The 20,398-nt window shown below is 43.0% G+C and overlaps 1 protein-coding gene across 6 annotated transcripts in view; it reads left to right on the top strand.

Moving 5' to 3' along the window:
* The window catches only part of dnmt3bb.1 (DNA (cytosine-5-)-methyltransferase 3 beta, duplicate b.1), a 62,456-nt gene that overhangs the window by 32,859 nt on the left and 9,199 nt on the right, over nt 1–20,398 (top strand). For all 6 annotated transcript variants that reach the window (XM_021566506.3, XM_090203457.1, XM_090203455.1 and 3 more), the window contains 10 exons: nt 112–270; nt 1,027–1,134; nt 2,790–2,931; nt 4,104–4,226; nt 4,560–4,604; nt 4,730–4,809; nt 13,504–13,616; nt 13,994–14,177; nt 14,389–14,473; nt 14,967–15,112. In XM_021566506.3, the coding sequence (XP_021422181.2) occupies nt 112–270; nt 1,027–1,134; nt 2,790–2,931; nt 4,104–4,226; nt 4,560–4,604; nt 4,730–4,809; nt 13,504–13,616; nt 13,994–14,177; nt 14,389–14,473; nt 14,967–15,112 (1,185 nt within the window). The remainder of the gene's footprint in view (nt 1–111; nt 271–1,026; nt 1,135–2,789; nt 2,932–4,103; nt 4,227–4,559; nt 4,605–4,729; nt 4,810–13,503; nt 13,617–13,993; nt 14,178–14,388; nt 14,474–14,966; nt 15,113–20,398) is intronic.

Consider the following 20,398-nt stretch of genomic DNA (forward strand, 5'->3'; position numbering starts at 1 on the left):
CTGACATGTCCTAGAGTCAAAGACCCACCTGTTTCAAACTCCAAATCTAGTTTGCACACACACACACACCTCTTTACCTCTCAAACTGTCCCCCGTCCTCTCCCCTCGCAGGACAACAAGGGTTTTGGCATTGGAGAGCTGGTGTGGGGGAAGATCAAGGGGTTCTCCTGGTGGCCAGGCATCGTGGTCACCTGGCGCGCCACGGGCAAACGACAAGCCACTCATGGCATGAGGTGGCTGCAGTGGTTCGGTGATGGCAAGTTCTCTGAGGTGAGAATTGAGGAGGATGGTTCCCACCCTGTGTACTCACAACAATCACAACACTCCATCATTGTTTTGGCAGAGAGGAACATTTTGGATGTTATGGCTGTCATAAAGTCTGCTATATTTCAGGGTCAGCATTGACAAAAGCCCCGTTTATACCCGGGGCTAACATTCATCCTTTTGACGTTATCTTGTCCACATTCTGATTGTGCCCACATTTTTAGACAGGTGTAGACAATTGTGATCTGGTTGTGATCAGATCTTCCTGACCACATCTGGAGGTAGTCAGGCAAGCATTGTGTCTGGAAATCAATCAAGTGTAGACAAATCTGGATACCAATAATCGTCTCTTAAAATAAATAAATACATTCATATTATCTGAATGCAAAGAAATTGCATACAGGGAGGGACTAGGAAATCTGGTCAAAATGCGGACACAGTGGATGGATGAAAGATAAACCTTGATTAGATAGTGATTGGATCTTATTGATAAGATCATGAACCCCACATATTAGTGCAAGGTGTAAACGAGGCTCATGCGACACGAAGTAGGAGTGCTGGTCGATGATCAGTCCTCTTGTAGATCATAAAGAATAACATTACATGGACAGGGGGCACCTTATTCTAGTTAAGCACTCCTACTCTGAGACGCTTTGTGAATATGGACCTTGTTTTACAGTAAAGCAATGAATGAGCTTTTAACCTTCTATATCTCCACCTGCTAATGTCTTGTCCTTGGCTTCCACACATCATCCTCACCAGGTTTCAGCTGACAAGCTGGACTCCATCACTGCTTTCCCCAAGTTCTTCAACCAAGCCTCCTACGCCAAGCTGGCATCCTACCGCAGGGCCATCTTCCAGACACTGGAGGTAAGGAGGGGGAGGAGGAGGGTGGCAAAGAAGAATGTAGAGATTAATTTGTGTGTGTGTGTATATATGTGTGATGTGTGGGGGAGGATTTGGTTACTCTACAGTGCATTCGGAAAGTATTCAGACCCCTTGACTTTTTCCACATTTTGTTACATTACAGCCTTGTTCTAAAATAGATTAAGTTGTTTCTTCCCATCATCAATCTACACACAATAGCCCCTAATGACAAAGCAAAAACAGGTTTTTAGCCATTTTTAGAATTGCATTAAAAATAAAAGTGTGTGTTAATTAATGGTCAATTACCTTGAGATCGACAGTTATTTGCTTGACAATCACCAGCTGACTACATTTTTGTGACCGCCACAACCCTATGTCCAATCAATTGAATTTACCACAGAGTGTGCAAGAGTGTGCAAAGCTGTCATCAAGGCAAAGTGTAGCTACTTTGAAGAATCTCAAATATAAAATATATTTAGATTTGTTTAACACTTTTTTGGTTACTACATGATTCCATATGTGTTATTTCATAGTTTTGATGTCTTCACTATTATTCTACAATGTAGAAAATAGTAAAAATAAAGAAAAACCCTTGAATGAGTAGGTGTGTCCAAACTTTTGACTGGTACTGTATATTAATTTTTAATGTCAATACAGGGTCCGGGAATTTCCCTGCATTTCCTTGATCTCAATACTAGGGCCTGTTAATAACTTCACAATACCGACAAACAGACAGACAGTAGGTATGGGAATTTGAAATAATGTTACTATTTGAAAAATATCATACATTTTTGAGGGGTATTCAGATTTTCGTAATACATGTGTTTCCTTAACTTCGCTATGTTTTTAACCTGAACACTTGCTCAGCAAGGTAGAGGCAATGCACTCTGCTGCAGCAAAGCAGGCGGGGGGAGGTGCCAGTGTGTGTGTAAGGGGTGTGCTGAGCAAACAGGGTGAGGCAGAGAGAGATGCAATGTAGCCTAGTCAACTCGCGCTAACTTGTTGATGCCATATGTTATTTATAGTCCCATCTGACAGTGCCTGTGTTGACTGCATCAAATCGGAGAAGAGAAGTTACCTAAACTAGCCAGCTAGCTAGCTAGGCTAATTGAGGCAAAATTTTGCTGTGCTTCCTGTCCTTGTCTACAAATAGCAACAAATAACAATGATCTCTCACTTGACTTGCTACACATGGAGCCTCTATGACTGTAGTGCCGCTTTGATTGGCAGACACAACAAGTGGGATATGTTTTTTATGGGGTGCAGAGGATACAAACTACATTTAAAAGTTGTTGTTTTATTAAATTAAGAATATCAAATGTCAGGTTATATATTTGTATGTGACAATGTCACATGGATTTTTTAATTTAACTTAGACAATTCCTTTTCATTGTTAAATAGGCCTATAATATTTCCCCTAAAAGGTATACTCACACAAGCAATTGTATTTTTTAAAATTATTATTATTCTTTTTTTCACCTTTATTTAACCAGGTAGGCTGGTTGAGAACAAGTTCTCATTTACAACCTCTCTATCTTCCACCTAACCTCCTACCTCTCCCTCTCCCTCTCCTCCCTCTCTCCTTCCCTCACCCCACCTTTTCTCCCTCTTCCACAACCCTACCTCCTCCCTTTCCTCTCTTTCCCCCTCTCTCTCAGATGGCCAGTCTGCGTGCTGAGAAGCCATTCCCTCCGTGTGAGTCAGAGGGGCCAGAGGACCAGGTCAAGCCCATGCTGGACTGGGCCAACGGGGGCTTCCTGCCTAAGGGCCAAGAGGGCCTCAAACCCACAGAGAACCCTGGTGAGACTCACTAACCAAAGTCAATATAAGGTCTTAATGCCATTGCTGGGTTTTTCTCCTGGCCCCCTTCTGTCCAGTCTTGTCCACTATGGGCCCCTTAAAGGGATAGCTGCCGTTTTTTCAGTTTTCACATCATACAATAGTTGTGAATTTGCTAGAATAAGCTAGGAAGCATATCTGGAGGTCAGTAATCCAGAGAGGGTGCAAAGGGTCCAGAATGGCAGGCATGGAAAGAAACATCTGTTACAAAACACCAAAAAGTATAATGAATGACCATCAGTGATTGTCATTCTTTAAGAGCACAAGGCGAGACCCAGATGCACACACGGGAGGCAGATGGTTTGAGTCTTTGATATTTATTAATCAATCCAAAAGGTGTAGGCAAGAGAGTGGTCATGGACAGGCAAAAGGTCAAAACCAGTTCAGTGTCCAGGAGGTACAGAGTGGCAGGCAGGCTTGAGGTCAGGGCAGGCAGGCAGGTACGGAGTCCAGAAAACAGGCAAGGGTCAAAACCAGGAGGACTAGCAAAAAGAGAATAGAAGCAGGAGTACAGGAAAACACGCTAGTTGACTTGAAAGACGTACAAGACGAACTGGCACAGAGAGACAGGAAGCACAATGAAAAATACACCAGGAAAAATAAGCAACACCTGGAGGGGTGGAGACAAGGACAGGTGAAACAGATCAGGGTGTGACACATTCATTAGGCCTACACTTGTAACCTGAAATGATGCGTCCACTGCTGTCCGCAAGAGTCTCAGTCTCTGACACTCACCTCTGCCTTCGCAAAATGTAACTTTTATCGTCAAACCACACTGCATTTTGGAGTGTATTCTACACGTTTTCATGTCCATTCTTTCATTTGTCATGCAAATGACATGCAGTAATGATAAATAATATTGTAATTGCCTTTGGTTTTCTTGGCATCTTTGTTTTAATTATTGTGATAGGCTCATGTTATACTGGTTCGCCGTAACGTCTACTCCATACCGGACTGTCCCGGCTTACTTTCACCCCGATATTACTTGGCCAATAATTTACTGTCAGTGAGATTTAAAAAAGTAATACAACATTTGCCTAAACTTTTTTTTATCTCACTGAAAGTAAGCTGGTATAACTTAATCTGTGTTATAATTTGACTTGTTGTTTTTGTTCTGTATGTGTCCTCTCTAGACAGCAACCCGTTAAACCACAAAGTGTTGGACGTCAGTCTGCTAGAGTATTTCCCCACAACCAAGAGGCCCCGCATCAGCCTTTGTAAGGCCAAGAGCAGCCCAGAGGAGGTCTACAGTAGAGGTCAGAGGTCAACCAAACGGGTCAACCTGGAGTACCAGGGTCATATTCATTAGGCACCAAACAGAAGAAAACAGACTGAAACAGGGAGGGACTACTTAGATTTGTCCTATAAGAAACATTAATTTCCCATTTCTGTTGCAAAACGATTTCAAATGTTATGCCCTAATGAATACGATCCTGGAGTTGTCTGTTTCAAACATATGTAGCTAATTCCCTTAAGATTGTTCTTTATTATTATACGGTAGTATGTTATTGTTCATGTGTCTCAAGACCTGTCTTGATTATTGACTTGGATGTGTGTGTCTCTCTCTGTGTATCCTCTCTGCCCTTCAGAACAAATGGTGCATGAAGTTTTGAAGAATAACAGAAGTATAGAAGGTATGTTCTCATTTTAGTTTTGGACATTTCTCAAAAAAAGATCTCTAATTGATGTAGCTATGGAACATAAACTGCGAAAAGTGCTTTAGTCTGAAGACTTTATCTACCTGTCTTTTTTCTGGCAGAGTTTTGCCTCTCATGTGGGAAAACACGAGCGGCAACCTTCCATCCACTTTTTGAAGGAGGCCTTTGCCAAGCATGCAAGGTTAGTGCACTTCTCTCAGTCAGAAACGGCATACTCCCAAGAAATACACCAATATTATCTTTAACTGTCATCACTCTCACTCAACCATCCTTACAACACCCACTGACTATACAGTAGATCCCACGTTGTACTTGTAGAGTAGAAAATAATTGTTGAAAAAAGCAGGACACCCTGAGGTGAATGACATACAGACATTTACCTACCTACCAAAATATTTAATCCACTCCGAGCCCTACGATGTGTCAAAATGTGTATTAATGTGTTTGTGCTGCTCTCTGGAAGCAGGATTTCCACAATAGCCATCTAGAGCTATTCTGTCAATAGAGCCACTGTGTTCAAAATTTTAGAGTTGTCAATGCCTGGGCTTGCCTCTCTTTGTTGTGTAAGGGACTAGAGCACAGTGGTCACCAACCGGTCGACCAACTGGTCAATCTTCAAGGCATTCCTAGTCAATCACCAAACATTTCTGTAGAAATTCCAGCGATAAATCCTTGCGCTCCTACTTTGTTTCAATTTGTCCTGCGCTGTTGGTGGTAGGTGCACTTTATTCAGAAACCCTGCACACTGGGTAGGCAAAGTGTTCCCATTTTGAACCATTTAATTTGTCTGAAGGGACAAACTCCACCTACCCGGTGGACCAGGATAACTAAATCAAGTGTGCTTACTGCGCTGGCCAATCGGATAGCTCAAATCACCGTGCCTACAGCTTCCACGATCCCACGGCAAAGTTTGATATCCTCCTATGTGAGATTTTATAACTTTTAAAACCATGACCAGAGAGAAACTGTCAACAAATACAGCATAGAGCTAATATTTTAATGAGTTTGTTTGTTTGTTTATTCAGCACTGTCAACACTGTTTTTATTCAACACTTTTACAAAACATAAAACGCCCTACTTCCACTCATGCTACAACTAGCACTGCAGCTGCAATCAATGAGTAGCCAAGTGTATCGATAGGCCTGTGTTTTTATTATTAGCAGATCGTCGTGTCTATTTTAATATCGAGGGAATATTTCACTTTCTTTCATCATAGGAACAACATGAATTTGTGCACGAGTCAGAAATAATGTGGTGCGACTCTAGTCTTGCCACCAGGTGGAAGACGGTGTCCCCTCTCTCTGGTCAATCTCACCGGAGGAAAGGAGAGAGCAGGGAACGTGAGAGGCGAACCCTTTGCTGCTCTCTCCCTCCGCTGAGACTGACCATCAGATGCAGGTACCATCAGTCCAGTAAAATAAAAAAGGGAATTATTTAAATTTATGCTCGTAAGTGATACAACAACTGATCTATTTTGTTATCAAGCTCGAGTTTTGAAATATAATATGGTCTGATTAACAATATTGGCAGCCCAATCAAATAGCCAATATGCTGTGATAATGTATTAGGCCTAATGCACAAACCTCATTTCTACAGAACTATCTTTATTAGGTTAATGTTGCATAGGGTTCTATTTTTTTGTCATGTTTAAAAAGAAATCTGAGACGTAGATCTCGGCTTGCCTTTTGACTCCAAAAGTGATCTTGACTCAAAGGTTGGTAACAGGCCTCCCGACTGGCGCAGTGGTCTGCCAACTGTGCCACTAGAGATCCTGGTTCGAGTTCAGGCTCTGTTGCTCCCGGCTCTGTTGCAGCCGGGAGTCCCATGGGGCGGCACACAATTGGACCAGCGTGGTCCGGGTTAGGGGAGGGTTTGGCCGGCAGGGATGTCCTCTTACCATCGCGCACTAGCGACTCCTGTGGCGGGCTGTGCGCAATGCATGCTGACATGGTCACCAGGTGTACAGTGTTTCCTCAGACCCATTGGTGCCGCTGGCTTCCGGGTTAAGCGGGCATTGTGTTAAGAAGCAGTGCGGCTTGGCTGGGTTATGTTTCGGAGGACACGTGGCTCTCGACCTTCGCCTCTCCCGAGTCCGTACGGTAGTTGCAGCGATGGGACAAGACTGTTAACTAGTAATTAGATACCATGAAAAAGGGGTAAAAAAAAGAAAAGGTTGGTACCCCTGGACTAGAGGCATCGATACCAGGCTTGGCTGGCTGCTTCTATCGAATACCTCCAGTCCAATAGATCAGTCTGGGTACCAGTCTTTTTAGCTAACACTCCTTTTATTTGCCAAAGAGACTGGCCATTCAGAAATCTCAACGTTCAATATGCAGCTGGATTTAAGGCGCAGTTACTGACTGATTGGTAGTTGGAAACATAATTCATATTTTCCATGACAATGTTATGGAACATGGGGTGTGTGCACATTTGGAGCAATATAGAATTCAAATTTTAAGAACAACAATAAACAATACCGTTGCAAAAGGGTTATCTAATGATTAATTAGCCTTTTAAAATGATAAACTTGGATTATAGCCCCACGAGGTGAGATCTTGCATGGAGCCCCAGACCGAGGATGATTGACCGTCATCTTGAACTTCTTCCATTTTCTAATAATTGCGCCAACAGTTGTTGCCTTCTCACCAAGCTGCTTGCCTATTGTCCTGTAGCCCATCCCAGCCTTGTGCAGGTCTACAATTTTATACCTGATTTCCTTACACAGCTCTCTGGTTTTGGCCATTGTGGAGAGGTTGGAGTCTGTTTGATTGAGTGTGTGGACAGGTGTCTTTTATACAGGTAACGAGTTCAAACAGGTGCAGTTAATATCTTTTGTTTTAGATTCCGTCTCTCACAGTTGAAGTGTACCTATGATAAATATTACAGACCTGTACATGCTTTGTAAGTAGGAAAACCTGCAAAATCGGCAGTGTATCAAATGCTTGTTCTCCCCACTGTATGTGCACTATGTCATTGCTCTCTCTCGCTCTTCTGTGTGTGTATCATGTGCATCTTGCTAGCTGTCACTCATATAGCTAGAAGCTGAAGCTCATTGGTTGAACTCAAATTGCTAGGGGCTCGGAAACGTGGGGGAAAATGGTGCAGCACAGCTTCCAGAAAAACAGTTGCTATCAAACTAGGGATTTCGTGGCTATTTGAGGTAAAACAGTAATTCTGGTCATATATTATACATGCATGAACTACACATTGACACATCTAGCCCAAAAATACTTAGTAGTCGCTAAAGTTCCTGAGCATGTCTTTTTTTGGCCATATCTTGCAGTGTGGAAATGATCTCAAATGAGATCAACTTTTGGTTGAAAAATATAATATGATATTTTGGCCATAATCGTCTAGCTATTGATTGTTCTATGATGATGCGTAGTGTTTCCATGTGGTCCGTACATTGTCTGTCTTTTCTAAACCTGGCCTGCTGGTCCCTGATCAGCTTTTTGAAGGCGCATGAGGATGATCCTATTCAGGATTTTGCAGGGTATAGACAGAGTAATCCCTTAGTAATTCCTGCATTCCATTAGGTCGTTTTTCGGAAGCTTGACAATGTGCCCCTCAGCCCATTCTTTGGGTGTTTTCTCCTTTTCCCAGACCCCTCATAGAGCATGTCTGTAGATGCGTTGATATCACCTCAAAGGCCTCCGATGGAATGTTGTCGGCTCCAGCTGCCTTTCCACTCTTTTGTAGTTTAATTGCAGCTTTTATTGGTCTCTCGCAATTCACATTCAGCAGTATTTCAGCTCTGGATATGTTTGAGGTTTCTGCTGGTGTTGGTCTTTTTAGAAATTCTTTGTGTTCCACCCCTCTTTCAAGTGCCTTTGATCATCCTTGTCTTTACTTGGTTTGAAAAATGTTACAAATTTGCCTCAATTTTACAATATGTTGAGAATTTGCTAAACTTATGAAATGTTACTAATTGTAGCTAGGTGGCTAACATTAGCTAGGCTAAGGGTTAGGACTAAGGTTAGGGTTAAGTTTAGGAGTTAGGTTAAAGGGTTAAGGTTTGGGGAAGGGTTAGCTAAAAGGGTTAGGGTTAGGGGAAGGATTAGCTAACATGCTAAGTAGTTGCAGAGTAGCTAAAAAGTAGTAAGTAGTTGAAAAGTTGCTAAAATGCTAAAGTTGTCCGTGATGAGATTCGAACTCGCACACTTTGGGTTCGTTTTTACGTTATTTAACCAAACTTAGCATATCATAGTAATTTGAGTGCCCCCGATCCCGGGGGTGGGGTATTCCATTTATTTTACAGTACAAGGGCAGGGTCCTGTGAAAATATTTGTAATGTTGGGAAGAGTGGGGCATTTTTTCCCTGACACTTAGATTTGGATCAGCCCCTCCCCCCGAGTAAATCCTATCACTTTTTTTTAGTCTGATACTGTCAGAAAGTAGCCTAATAGAAGAAAGAATGTTGCAAATGTGCTTGTTTACTCAGATGATCAAGATGAAATAACACCTGATATGGCTTTAATATTCATTTTTTTAAAGGTAGGCTAATATAACTGATACAGTGCCTTGCGAAAGTATTCGGCCCCCTTGAACTTTGCGACATTTCAGGCTTCAAACATAAAGATATAAAACTGTATTTTTTTGTGAAGAATCAACAACAAGTAGGACACAATCATGAAGTGGAACGACATTTATTGGATATTTCAAACTTTTTTAACAAATCAAAAACTGAAAAATTGGGCGTGCAAAATTATTCAGCCCCCTTAAGTTAATACTTTGTAGCGCCACCTTTTGCTGCGATTACAGCTGTAAGTTGCTTGGGGTATGTCTCTATCAGTTTTGCACATCGAGAGACTGACATTTTTTCCCATTCCTCCTTGCAAAACAGCTCGACCTCAGTGAGGTTGGATGGAGAGCATTTGTGAACAGCAGTTTTCAGTTCTTTCCACAGATTCTCGATTGGATTCAGGTCTGGCCTTTGAAAGTTTAGAGGGACGGCCAGGTCTTGGTAGATTTGCAGTGGTCTGATACTCCTTCCATTTCAATATTATCGCTTGCACAGTGCTCCTTGGGATGTTTAAAGCTTGGGAAATCTTTTTGTATCCAAATCCGGCTTTAAACTTCTTCACAACAGTATCTCGGACCTGCCTGGTGTGTTCCTTGTTCTTCATGATGCTCTCTGTGCTTTTAACGGACCTCTGACACTATCACAGTGCAGGTGCATTTATACGGAGACTTGATTACACACAGGTGGATTGTATTTATCATCATTAGTCATTTAGGTCAACATTGGATCATTCAGAGATCCTCACTGAACTTCTGGAGAGAGTTTGCTGCACTGAAAGTAAAGGGGCTGAATAATTTTGCACGCCCAATTTTTCAGTTTTTGATTTGTTAAAAAAGTTTTAAATATCCAATAAATGTCGTTCCACTTCATGATTGTGTCCCACTTGTTGTTGATTCTTCACAAAAAAATACAGTTTTGTATCTTTATGTTTGAAGCCTGAAATATGGCAAAAGGTCGCAAAGTTCAAGGGGGCCGAATACTTTCGCAAGGCACTGTGTCTATGTGTTTTTATGGATGAGAGAAACATAGCACTACCAATTTGAAAATCATTCTGTCGCCTAGACAAAACATAAAGAGATTGTTTCTGGCTTTAGTAACAATTTAATTAAGGAGAATGACATGCACCAATTTACAGTTTTGGTATTACCAATTTGTCCTTTATACAGCGCATTTGGAAAGTATTCAGACTTTTTGCATTTTGTTACGTTACAGCCTTATTCTAAAATTGATTAATCACAATAACAGCGCTTACAGTTGACCAGGGTAACTGGCAGGGCAGAAATTTGATGAACTGACTTGTTGGAAAGGTGTCATCCTATGCCACGTTGAAAGTCACTGAGCTTTTCAGTAAGGCCATTCGACTGCCAATGTTTGGCTATGGAGATTGCTTGGCTGTGTGCTTGATATTTATACACCTGTCAAAAATGGGTGTGGCTGAAGTAGCCAAATTCACTAATTTGAAGGGGTGTCCACATACTTTTGTATATATATTGTACGTGGACAACACCTGCCAAATCACTGGTCTCAGAACAGAGGTCAGTTGTCATGAACAACAGAGCGCTATTGCATGCCATCATCCAGCGTATTGTGCCACCATAAGCATAATTTAACATATTTCCTCTCAAAGCAAGTAGATTTCCCTTTGGGTAGTGTAAAACAAATTGGGGACGTAATAGCATACTATTAGTGATTTCAGGTCTGTCCAGAGATGTTCAAGTCCGGGTTCTGGCTGGGCCACTCAAGGACATTCAGAGACTTATCCCGAAACCACTCCTGCATTGTCTTAGCTGTGTGCTAAGTGTCGTTGTCCTGTTGGAAGATGAACCTTCACCCCAGTTTGAGGTCCTTCGCGCTCTGGAGCAGGTTTTCATCATGGATCTCTCTGTACTTTACTCCGTTCATCTTTCCCTCAATCTTGACTAGGCTTCCACAGTCCCCACAGCATGATGTTGCCACCACCATGCTTCACCATAGGGATGGTGCCAGGTTTCCTCCAGACGTGACGCTTAGCATTCAGGCCAAAGAGCTCAATCTTGGTTTCGTCAGACCAGAGAATCTTGTTTCTCATGGTCTGAGAGTCCTTTAGGTGCCTTTTGGAAAACTCCTAGCGGCCTGGCATGTGCCTTTTACTGAGGAGTTGCTTCCGTCTGGCCACTCTAACATAAAAGCCTAAATGGTGGAGTGCTGCAGAGATGGTTGTCCTTCTGGAAGGATCTCCCATCTCCACAGAGGAACTCTAGAGCTCTGTTAGAGTGACCTTTGGGTTCTTGGTCACCTCCCTGACCAAGGCCCTTCTCCCTTCTCTCAATTTGGCCGGGCGGCCAGCTCTAGGAAGAGTCTTGGGGGTTCCAAACTTCTTCTATTTAAGAATGATGAAGGCCATTGTGTTATTGGGGACCTTCAGTGCTGCAGAAATGTTTGGTACCCTTCACCAGAGCAGTGCCTCGACACAATCCTGTCATGGAGCTCTACGGACAAGTCCTTCGACCTCATGGCTTAGTTTTTGTTCTGACATGCACTGTCAACTGTGGGACCTTTATATAGACAGGTGTGTGCCTTTCCAAATCATGTCCAATCAATTGAATTTACCACAGGTGGACTCCAATCAAGCTGTAGACACATCTCAAGGATGATTAATGGTAACAGGATGCACCTGAGCTTAATTTCGAGTCGCATAGCAAAAGGTCTGAATACTTATGTAAGTAAGGTATTTCTGTCTAAAAACCTGAGTGCAGAGTAAGTGTCGGAAACATGATGGTTGCTAGTGCTAACGAGAATGTCGATTTGGTACCAAAGAAGGGCGCATTTTCAGTGGTATGGCAGTATTTAAAAAGGTAAATAAAACAGTGTTGGTTTTGCGTTCAGTTAGCACAGTTTGTATAAATTCATATGATCTCATTTTAGAGAGACCCTGACTCTTGTTTTAACCATGTCTGACAGAATTACCAAGTTGATAATCACAATTAATCACAGATAATTGTGTGTGTTTGTGTGTCTCAGTCACCAGATCTCAACCTAATTGAACAGTTATGTGAGATTCTGGAGCGGAGCCTGAGACAATTTTTTCCACCACCACCAACAAAACACCAAATGATAGAATTTCTCGTGGAAGAATGATGTTGCATCCCTCCAATAGAGTTCCAGACACTTGCCTGTATTTTCATTGTTTTTGGGCAGAATTACGTTATGTGTTGGAGGTGGAAATTCATACTGAGAAAGACTGTCATTTCTTCAAACAATCATCTTTATTTACTATCGATTCATTATTGCAGTAATGAGACTATCCCACAGTCTTGACCTTTGGGCTGAGTAGCCTAACCTTTACACAAATGCAGAGTTCTTTATATAGCTGACACTAAGAATGCTCACTCATGGTTGGTTCCACACCTCCCTGTCAAGCCTGCTCCTGCTCTTCCCCCTGGTGCTCGAGGTTGCCAGGCTCCCCAGCATTACGCACTCCTGCCACCATCGTTACACACACCTGTCTTCCCTCATCACGCGCATCAGCGATTTATTGGACTCACCTGGACTCAATCACCTGTTTATTACCTCTCCTATATTTGTCAGTTCCCCATCTCTGTTCCCCGCCACTGCATTCATTGTCTTACGTCTGTGTTTTACCCAGTTCTGAAGCTGTTAATGTCCTGTTCCATGTCTGTCCCTAATTAAATGTTGACTCCTCGTACCTGCTTCTCGACTCCAGCGTCAGTCCTTACACTCCCATGCAGATTAGGACATTATAAGCCACTCTGGGTTCATCCTGTCCTCATCTGCATGGGGTTGTTGTCTTAACCCCTAGATTAGTTTCCCAGTTGCCAGGATGATTTTGAGACAATGAGATCTTGGGAGTAGAACAATCCATGTCTAGTAAAACACATTGTTGTCTATGTAATGTAGTGTTTAATTCATTTGTCAGGTCAAGCCATCTCTGGTGACCATACACCCAGATTAGCAGCAGGGAATTAGAGTGGAGACCATAAAAACAGACACTAGTAGGACAGAAATGTCTTACTATTAGTTAAATATTAATTGTTAACCTTTAATATCAAATAGATCAGGTAAATATGTAATTTGTCAACCACACGTCTTGGTCAGTTTAGCTCGGAAAATGCTGCCCTCATCAATCTGCAGCCCCTGGCGGCCGCTTAATCCTGCCTAATGTGAGGGCCTAATGTGAGGGCCGGTCCTGTTTGCATTCACATTCTTGTCTGATCTCCTGGCTCACCAGACATGCACCTAGTTAATCCTGGTGCCAAGAATTTGCATTTTGAAAATGTGGTTCTGTTTGCCAGTATGTAGAACACTGGCATCTGGATATTGTTGTTAATTAGTGTTTATCTTTGTGTGTGTTAGGACGTGTATCTTGAGATCTCCTACATGTATGATGACGATGGCTACCAATCGTACTGTACCGTGTGCTGCGGGGGCCGCGAGGTGTTACTGTGTGGGAACGCCAACTGCTGCAGGTGGGACTCAACACTCACTTCTTCAACTGTAACTCTGTATTCTACTGAGTGTGTTCCAAATGACACCCTTTTCCCTTTATTGTTAACTCCTAAGTAGTGCACTATATAGGGAACACAGACTGTATCTACTGTATATTAGTTAATTTTTAACTTCTGTATGTTCAGTCAGCTTCTACTTTCTTTCACCTGTTGATTAGAAGTATTTTTTTTCTCTCGTGTCACCTTTTTTTACCACTAGTTCCTCCTGCCTCCTATCGTTGCTTTCCATCTGTCTCTCCCCCCTATCCCCTCCCTTATTCATCCACCTCCCTCTCTCCCCTCCTTCCCCCTCAACCTTATTTCACACATCTCCGTCTGTCTCCTTCCTCCCCATGCAGGTGTTTCTGTGTAGAATGCCTGGACATTCTGGTGGGCGCTGGGGCGTCGAACAGTGCCCGTAACCTGGACCCATGGCGCTGCTACATGTGCCAGCCCCTGCAGCCCTACGGTGTGCTCAAACAACGCCACAATTGGAGCATGAAGCTGCAGGAGTTCTTTATCAACGACAACGGCCAGGAGTTTGTGAGTCCCATCAAGATACTTAACTCCTCACATTGGCCCTTGTCACAATACTGATCACAAACCAATTTATCTCATACAGCATCTAGGGCCTGCCATTCTCCTTGCTCGGGTCACAGGGTCTGGAAAACCTCAGGGTTCCACTCATAGCAACATTACTACATAGATGTGGTTGTTTATATAAACATTGTGATTTGGTCTATATGTTTCTCAGGAAAGCCCAAATATCTACCGGGCTGTCCCTGCAGAACAGCGGCACCCCATCCGCGTGCTCTCATTGTTTGATGGCATCGCCACTGGTAAGTGTGTGCACGTAGGTGTCAAGTGTAATATTCAGAGGGCCTCCCAAGTGGTGCAGCGGTCTAAGGCACTGCATCACAATGCTTGAGGCGTCACTACAGACCCGGGTTCGAGCTGGAGACCAGTGAGGCGGCGCACAATTGGCCCAGCGTCGTCCAGGTTAAGGGAGGGTTTGGCCGGCCGGGATTTCCTTGTCCCATTGCGCTCTAGCGACTCCTTGTGTCGGGCCGGGTTCTTGCAAGTTGTGTGCAATGCCAAGAGTGTGCAAAGCTTTCATCAAGGCAAAGGGTGGCTACTTTGAAGAATCTCATATAAAATATATTTTGATTTGTCAAACACATTTTTGCTTACTACATGATTCCATGTGTGTTATTTCATAGTTTGATATCTTCACTATTATTCTACAATGTAGAAAAACTCTTGAATGAGTAGGTGTGTCTGAACTTCTGACTGGTACTGTATATTTCCATGTGTGTGGGTGCATGTGTCTAGGCTACTTAGTGCTACGAGACCTAGGATTCAAAGTGGACCATTATATTGCGTCAGAGGTGTGTGAGGATTCCATATCGGTGGGGGTCGTCCGACATGAAGGAAGAATCCAGTACGTGCACGACGTGCGCAACATCACCAGAAAAAATGTAAGCAGAACACATCTCCTTCCCTGTCTTTCTCTTTCCCTCTTCGCATTACTGACAACTGGATGGGCAGAGCAAACTTAATCTGAGTCAAGTCAAATAGAGGGAGGAGTGAGAAGGGATAGTTCTAAGTTCAATCCCTTCCCCAATGACTGATGTTGTTGTTGTGTAAAGCAGGTGCTTCATGAAACATTTCTTTCTGAGGATTATCATCTGAACTGGTCTACATTATTCATATTATTTATCATATGGGAATAAATTGCCAAGAACCAAGGGCTAGTGCCTTTATGTCTCATGGAGTAGTTCTCAGTGTCTTTCGAAATGCAAACATTTACACATACGACACACCCGTTTACTGCTGTTTCTGTGGGCTATTGCCTGTCCAGACAGGACAGTAGTACCTTATTATAGCTTAATGAGCCTCACCTGTTATAGTTCTAGTGAATGCTCCCCTACCCTACTTTGTGGATCCACAATGAAACATATACAGACACATGGGCTCTTGAGGGCTCTTTTGAGTGCTTCAACACAACACACACACACACAATACAGCAACACACAACATTAACCACACAAACCTTTATCCACCCAGCTTTCATCCCTGTTCATAACAAAACACAACTTCCCCCTCTACTCCCAAGTCATAGCTAAACACAACACTCCGCCACAGTGGCAGAGAGGGACGCGCTGCCGGGTTGCATGCGAGTCCTTGACGTCATCTGGGTTAGAGGACAAAGCACAGCCTCTGTAAATCCCCAGAGTAAATCCCCCAGAACTCATTCATCCCTTTGTCAACGATTCAGAGCACTCCTCAAAGAGGGTCTGGGCCCGAAGAGGTTCGGCCTGGCTGTTTTGGGAACCTACAACCCCTCTCACATAACCCTTAGGCAGTAGGTAGTCAACGGCCACCACCCCCTCGAAGTTGCGTAAGAGTCTCAGTAGCACTACTACTCACTCTCTCTCTCTCTCTCTCTCTCTCTCTCTCTCTCTCTCTCTCTCTCTCTATTCAATTCAACAGGCTTTATTGACACGGGGAAAATGTTTAGATTGCCAAAGCAAGTGGAATAGATAGTAAACAAATTAACAATCAGAAATTAACTGTAAAAATGACACTCACAAATGTTTCAAAGGAATCATGACATTTCAAATGTCAAATCAAATTATATTAGTCACATGTGCCGAATACAACACTGACCAAGACGTGTGGTTGACAAATTACATATTTACCTGATCTATTTGATATTAAAGGTTAACAATTAATATTTAACTAATAGTAAGACATTTCTGTCCTACTAGTGTCTGTGTTTTTATGGTCTCCACTCTAATTCCCTGCAGCTAATCTGGGTGTATGGTCACCAGAGATGGCTTGACCTGACAAATGAATTAAACACTACATTACATAGACAACAATGTGTCGGTGATCAGGCCTACCACTTAATGATGGTGTTGGAGTCGTGCCTGGCCGTGCAGTCATGAGTGAACAGGGAGTACAGGAGGGGACTGAGCAAGCACCCCTGAGGGGCTCCCGTGTTGAGTTTCAGCGTGGCGGATGTGTTGTTACCTACCCTTACCACCTGGGGTGGCCCGTCAGGAAATCCAGGATCCAGTTGCAGAGTGAGGTGTTTAGTCCCAGGGTCCTTAGCTTATTAATGAGCTTTGAGGGCACTATGGTGTTGAACGCTGAGCTGTAGTCAATGAATAGCATTCTCCAATAGGTGTTCTTTTTGTCCAGATGGGAAAGGGCATTGTTGAGTGCAATAGAGATTGCATCATCTGTGGTGTGGGTCTGCTGGGGCAGTATGCAAATTGGAGTGGGTCTAGGGTTTCTGGGATTATGGTGTTGATGTGAGCCATGACCAGCCTTTCAAAGCACTTCATGGCTACAGACGTGAGTGCTACGGTTCGGTAGTCATTTAGGCAGGTTACCTTAGTGTTCTTGGGAACAGGCACTATGGCGGTCTGCTTAAAACATGTTGGTATTACAGACTTGGACAGGGGGAGGTTAAAAATGTCAGTGAAGACACTTGCCAGTTGGTAAGCGCATGCTCGCAGTACACGTCCTGGTAATCTATCTGGCCCTGCAGCCTTGTGAATGTTGTGTAGTACGATTCGATCTTAGTCCTGTATTGACAGGACTAAGCAGGACTAAGCATAGCATGATTTCTTATAAGCTTCCAGGTTAGAGTCCCGCTCCTTGAAAGCGGCAGCTCTAGCCTTAAGCTCAGTGCGGATGTTGTCTGTAATTCATGGCTTCTGTTTGGGGTATGTACGGTCACTGTGGGGACGACGTCATCGATGCACTTATTGATGAAGCCAATGACTGATGTGGTGTACTCCTCAATGCCATCGGAGGAATCCCGGAACATATTCCAGTCTGTGTTAGCAAAACAGTCTTGTAGCTTAGCATCTGCTTCATCTGACCACAAGTCACTGGTGCTTCCTGCTTTAATTTAAGCTTGTAAGCAGGAATCAGGAGGATAGAATTATGGTCAGATTTGCCAAATGGAGGGCGAGGGAGAACTTTTTATGCATCTCTGTGTGTGGAGTTAAGGTGGACCAGAGTTTTTTTTCCTCTGGTTGCACACTTAACCAGCTGATAGAAATTTGGAAAAACAGATTTAAGTTTCTCTGCATTAAAGTCCCCGGCTACTAGGAGCGCCGCCTCTGGGTGAGTGTTTTCTTGTTTGCTTATGGCAGAAATACAGCTCATTCAATGCTGTCTTAGTGGCAGCCTCTGACTGTGGTGGTATGTAAACAGCTATGACAAATACAGATGAAAACTCTCTAGGTAGATAGTGTGGTGCACAGCTTATCATGAGATGCAATAGCTTGAGACTTCATTAGATATCGTGCACCAGCTGTTATTTACAAAAATACATTGTCCACTGCCCCTTGTCTTTGCAGGCGCCGCTGTTCTATCCTGCCGGTACAGCGTATAACCAGCCAGCTGTATGTTGATAGTGTCGTCGTTCAGCCACGACTGATATTACAGTTTTGAATGTCCTGTTGGTAGTTTAATCTTGCGCGTAGGTCATTGATTTTATTCTCCAAAGATTGCCGTAGCACGCGTTCCAGCAGGTATATCTCACTTGTCACCCCCAAAGCAAATTCCTCCTTTGGCCGCCTCTCCTTCCAGTTCTCTGCTGCCAATGACTGGGACGAACTTCAAACATCTCTGAAACTGGAAACACTTATCTCCCTCACTAGCTTTAAGCACCAGCTGTCAGAGCAGCTCACAGATCACTGCACCTGTACATAGCCCATCTATAAATAGCCCAAACAATTACCTCTTCCCCTACTGTATTTATTTATTTATTTTGCTCCTTTGCACCCCAGTTTGTCTACTTTGCACACTCATCTACTGTCAAATCTACCATTCCAGTGTTTTAATTGATGTATTGTATTTACTTCGCCACCATGTCCTATTTATTGCCTTTACTTCCCTTATCTCACCTCATTTGCTCACATTGTGTATAGACTTATTTTTCTACTGTATTATTGACTGTATGTTTGTTTTACTCCATGTGTAACTCTGTGTTGTTATATGTGTCGAACTGCTTTGCTTTGTCTTGGCCAGGTCGCAGTTGTAAATGAGAAGTTGTTCTCAACTTGCCTACCTGGTTAAATAAAGGTGAAATAAATAAATAAAAATGGCACGTTTGCTAGTAGAATGGAAGGAAGTGGGGCTTTATTTGATCGCCTAAGAATTCTCAGAAGGAAGCCTTTTTTATCCGCCTCCTCTTCACGCAAATCACGGGGATCTTGGCCTGTTCCCGAGAAAGCAGTATATCGTTCGCGTCGGGCTCGTCAGACACGTTAAAGGAAATAAAGGATTCTGCCAGTCCGTGATGTACATTATGTACAAAATAAGTTTAAAAAATAAGTTACAAAAAATGCTAATAAACGAGCAATAAAACACAATCGGTTGGGTACACGTAAAACGTCTGCCTTCTTCTCCGGCACCATTATAATGCCATACATATTATGGCTATGTACAGTGTTGTAACAATGTGAAAATAGTTAAAGTACAAAAGGGAAAATAAATCAACATAAATTTGGGTTGTATTTACAATAATGTTTGTTCTTCACAGGTTTCCCTTCTCTTGTGGCAACAGGTCACAAATCTTGCTGCTGTGATTGCACACTTGTATTTCACCTAATAGATATGGGAGTTTATCAAAATTGAATTTGTTTTGAAATTCTTTGTGGGTCTGTGTAATATGAGGGACATATGTGTCACTAATATGGTGATACATTTGGCAGGAGGTTAGGAAGTGAAGCTCAGTTTCCAACTCATTTTGTGGGCAGTGTGCGCATAGCGACTCTTGAGAATCAGGTCTGCCTACGACTGCCTGTCTCAATAGCAAGGCAAAACTCACTGAGTCTGTACATAGTCAAAGCTTTCCTTGATGTTGGGTCAGTCACAGTGGTCAGGTATTCTGCCACTGTGTACTCCAGTTTGCTCTTGTTTTTTTGGTTAATTCTTTCCAAGGTGTCGAGTAATTATCTTTTTGTTTTCTCATTTGTTCTCAATTGTGTTGCTGTCCTGTGGCACTGTGGGGTCTGTTTGTGTTTGTGAACAGAGCCCTAGGACCAGATTGCTTAGGGGACTCTTCTCTAGGTTCTGTAGGTGATGGCTTTTTTATGGAGGTTTGGGAATAATTTCCTTTTAGGTGGTTGTAGAATTTAACAGCTCTTTTCTGGATTTTGATCAATCGCGGGGATCGTCCTAATTCTGCTCTGCATGCATTAGTTGGTGTTTTTTTTTTATTTTTAGCCAGATCCTAGTTGGGATGTTGAATTTTAAGTTCCATTTGATGGCTTAGAAGGCCCTTCTTGCCTTTTCTTTCAGATCGTTCACAGCTTTGCAGAAGTTACCCTGGGTGCTGTTATTGTGTGTGCTCTTGGGCAACGGTGTCTAGATGGAATTTGTATTCGTGGAACTTTTTGGGCAAAGAATCTGACAGAATCTGTGGAGAAGATCTAAGTGCTGCTTTAGGCCCTCCTTGGTTGGGGACAGAAGTACCAGATAATCAGTAGACATTTGACTTCAGATTCTACTTGGGTGAGGTCGGGTGCTACAGACTGTTCTAGTTCCCTCGTCAATTTGTTGATATATATGTTGAAGAGGGTGGGGCTCAAGCTGTCTCCCTGTCTCACCTCATGGCCCTGTGGAGAAAAAGGTGTGTTTTTTGTCAATTTTAACGCACACTTGTTCGTATCCATGGATTTTATAATGTTGTATGTTTTTCCTCCAACACCGCTTTCCATCAATTTGTATAGCAGACC

Source organism: Oncorhynchus mykiss, chromosome 16 (assembly GCF_057628025.1).
Source record: "Oncorhynchus mykiss isolate SJ-2025 chromosome 16, ASM5762802v1, whole genome shotgun sequence".
In the NCBI taxonomy this organism is placed as follows: Eukaryota; Metazoa; Chordata; class Actinopteri; order Salmoniformes; family Salmonidae; genus Oncorhynchus; species Oncorhynchus mykiss.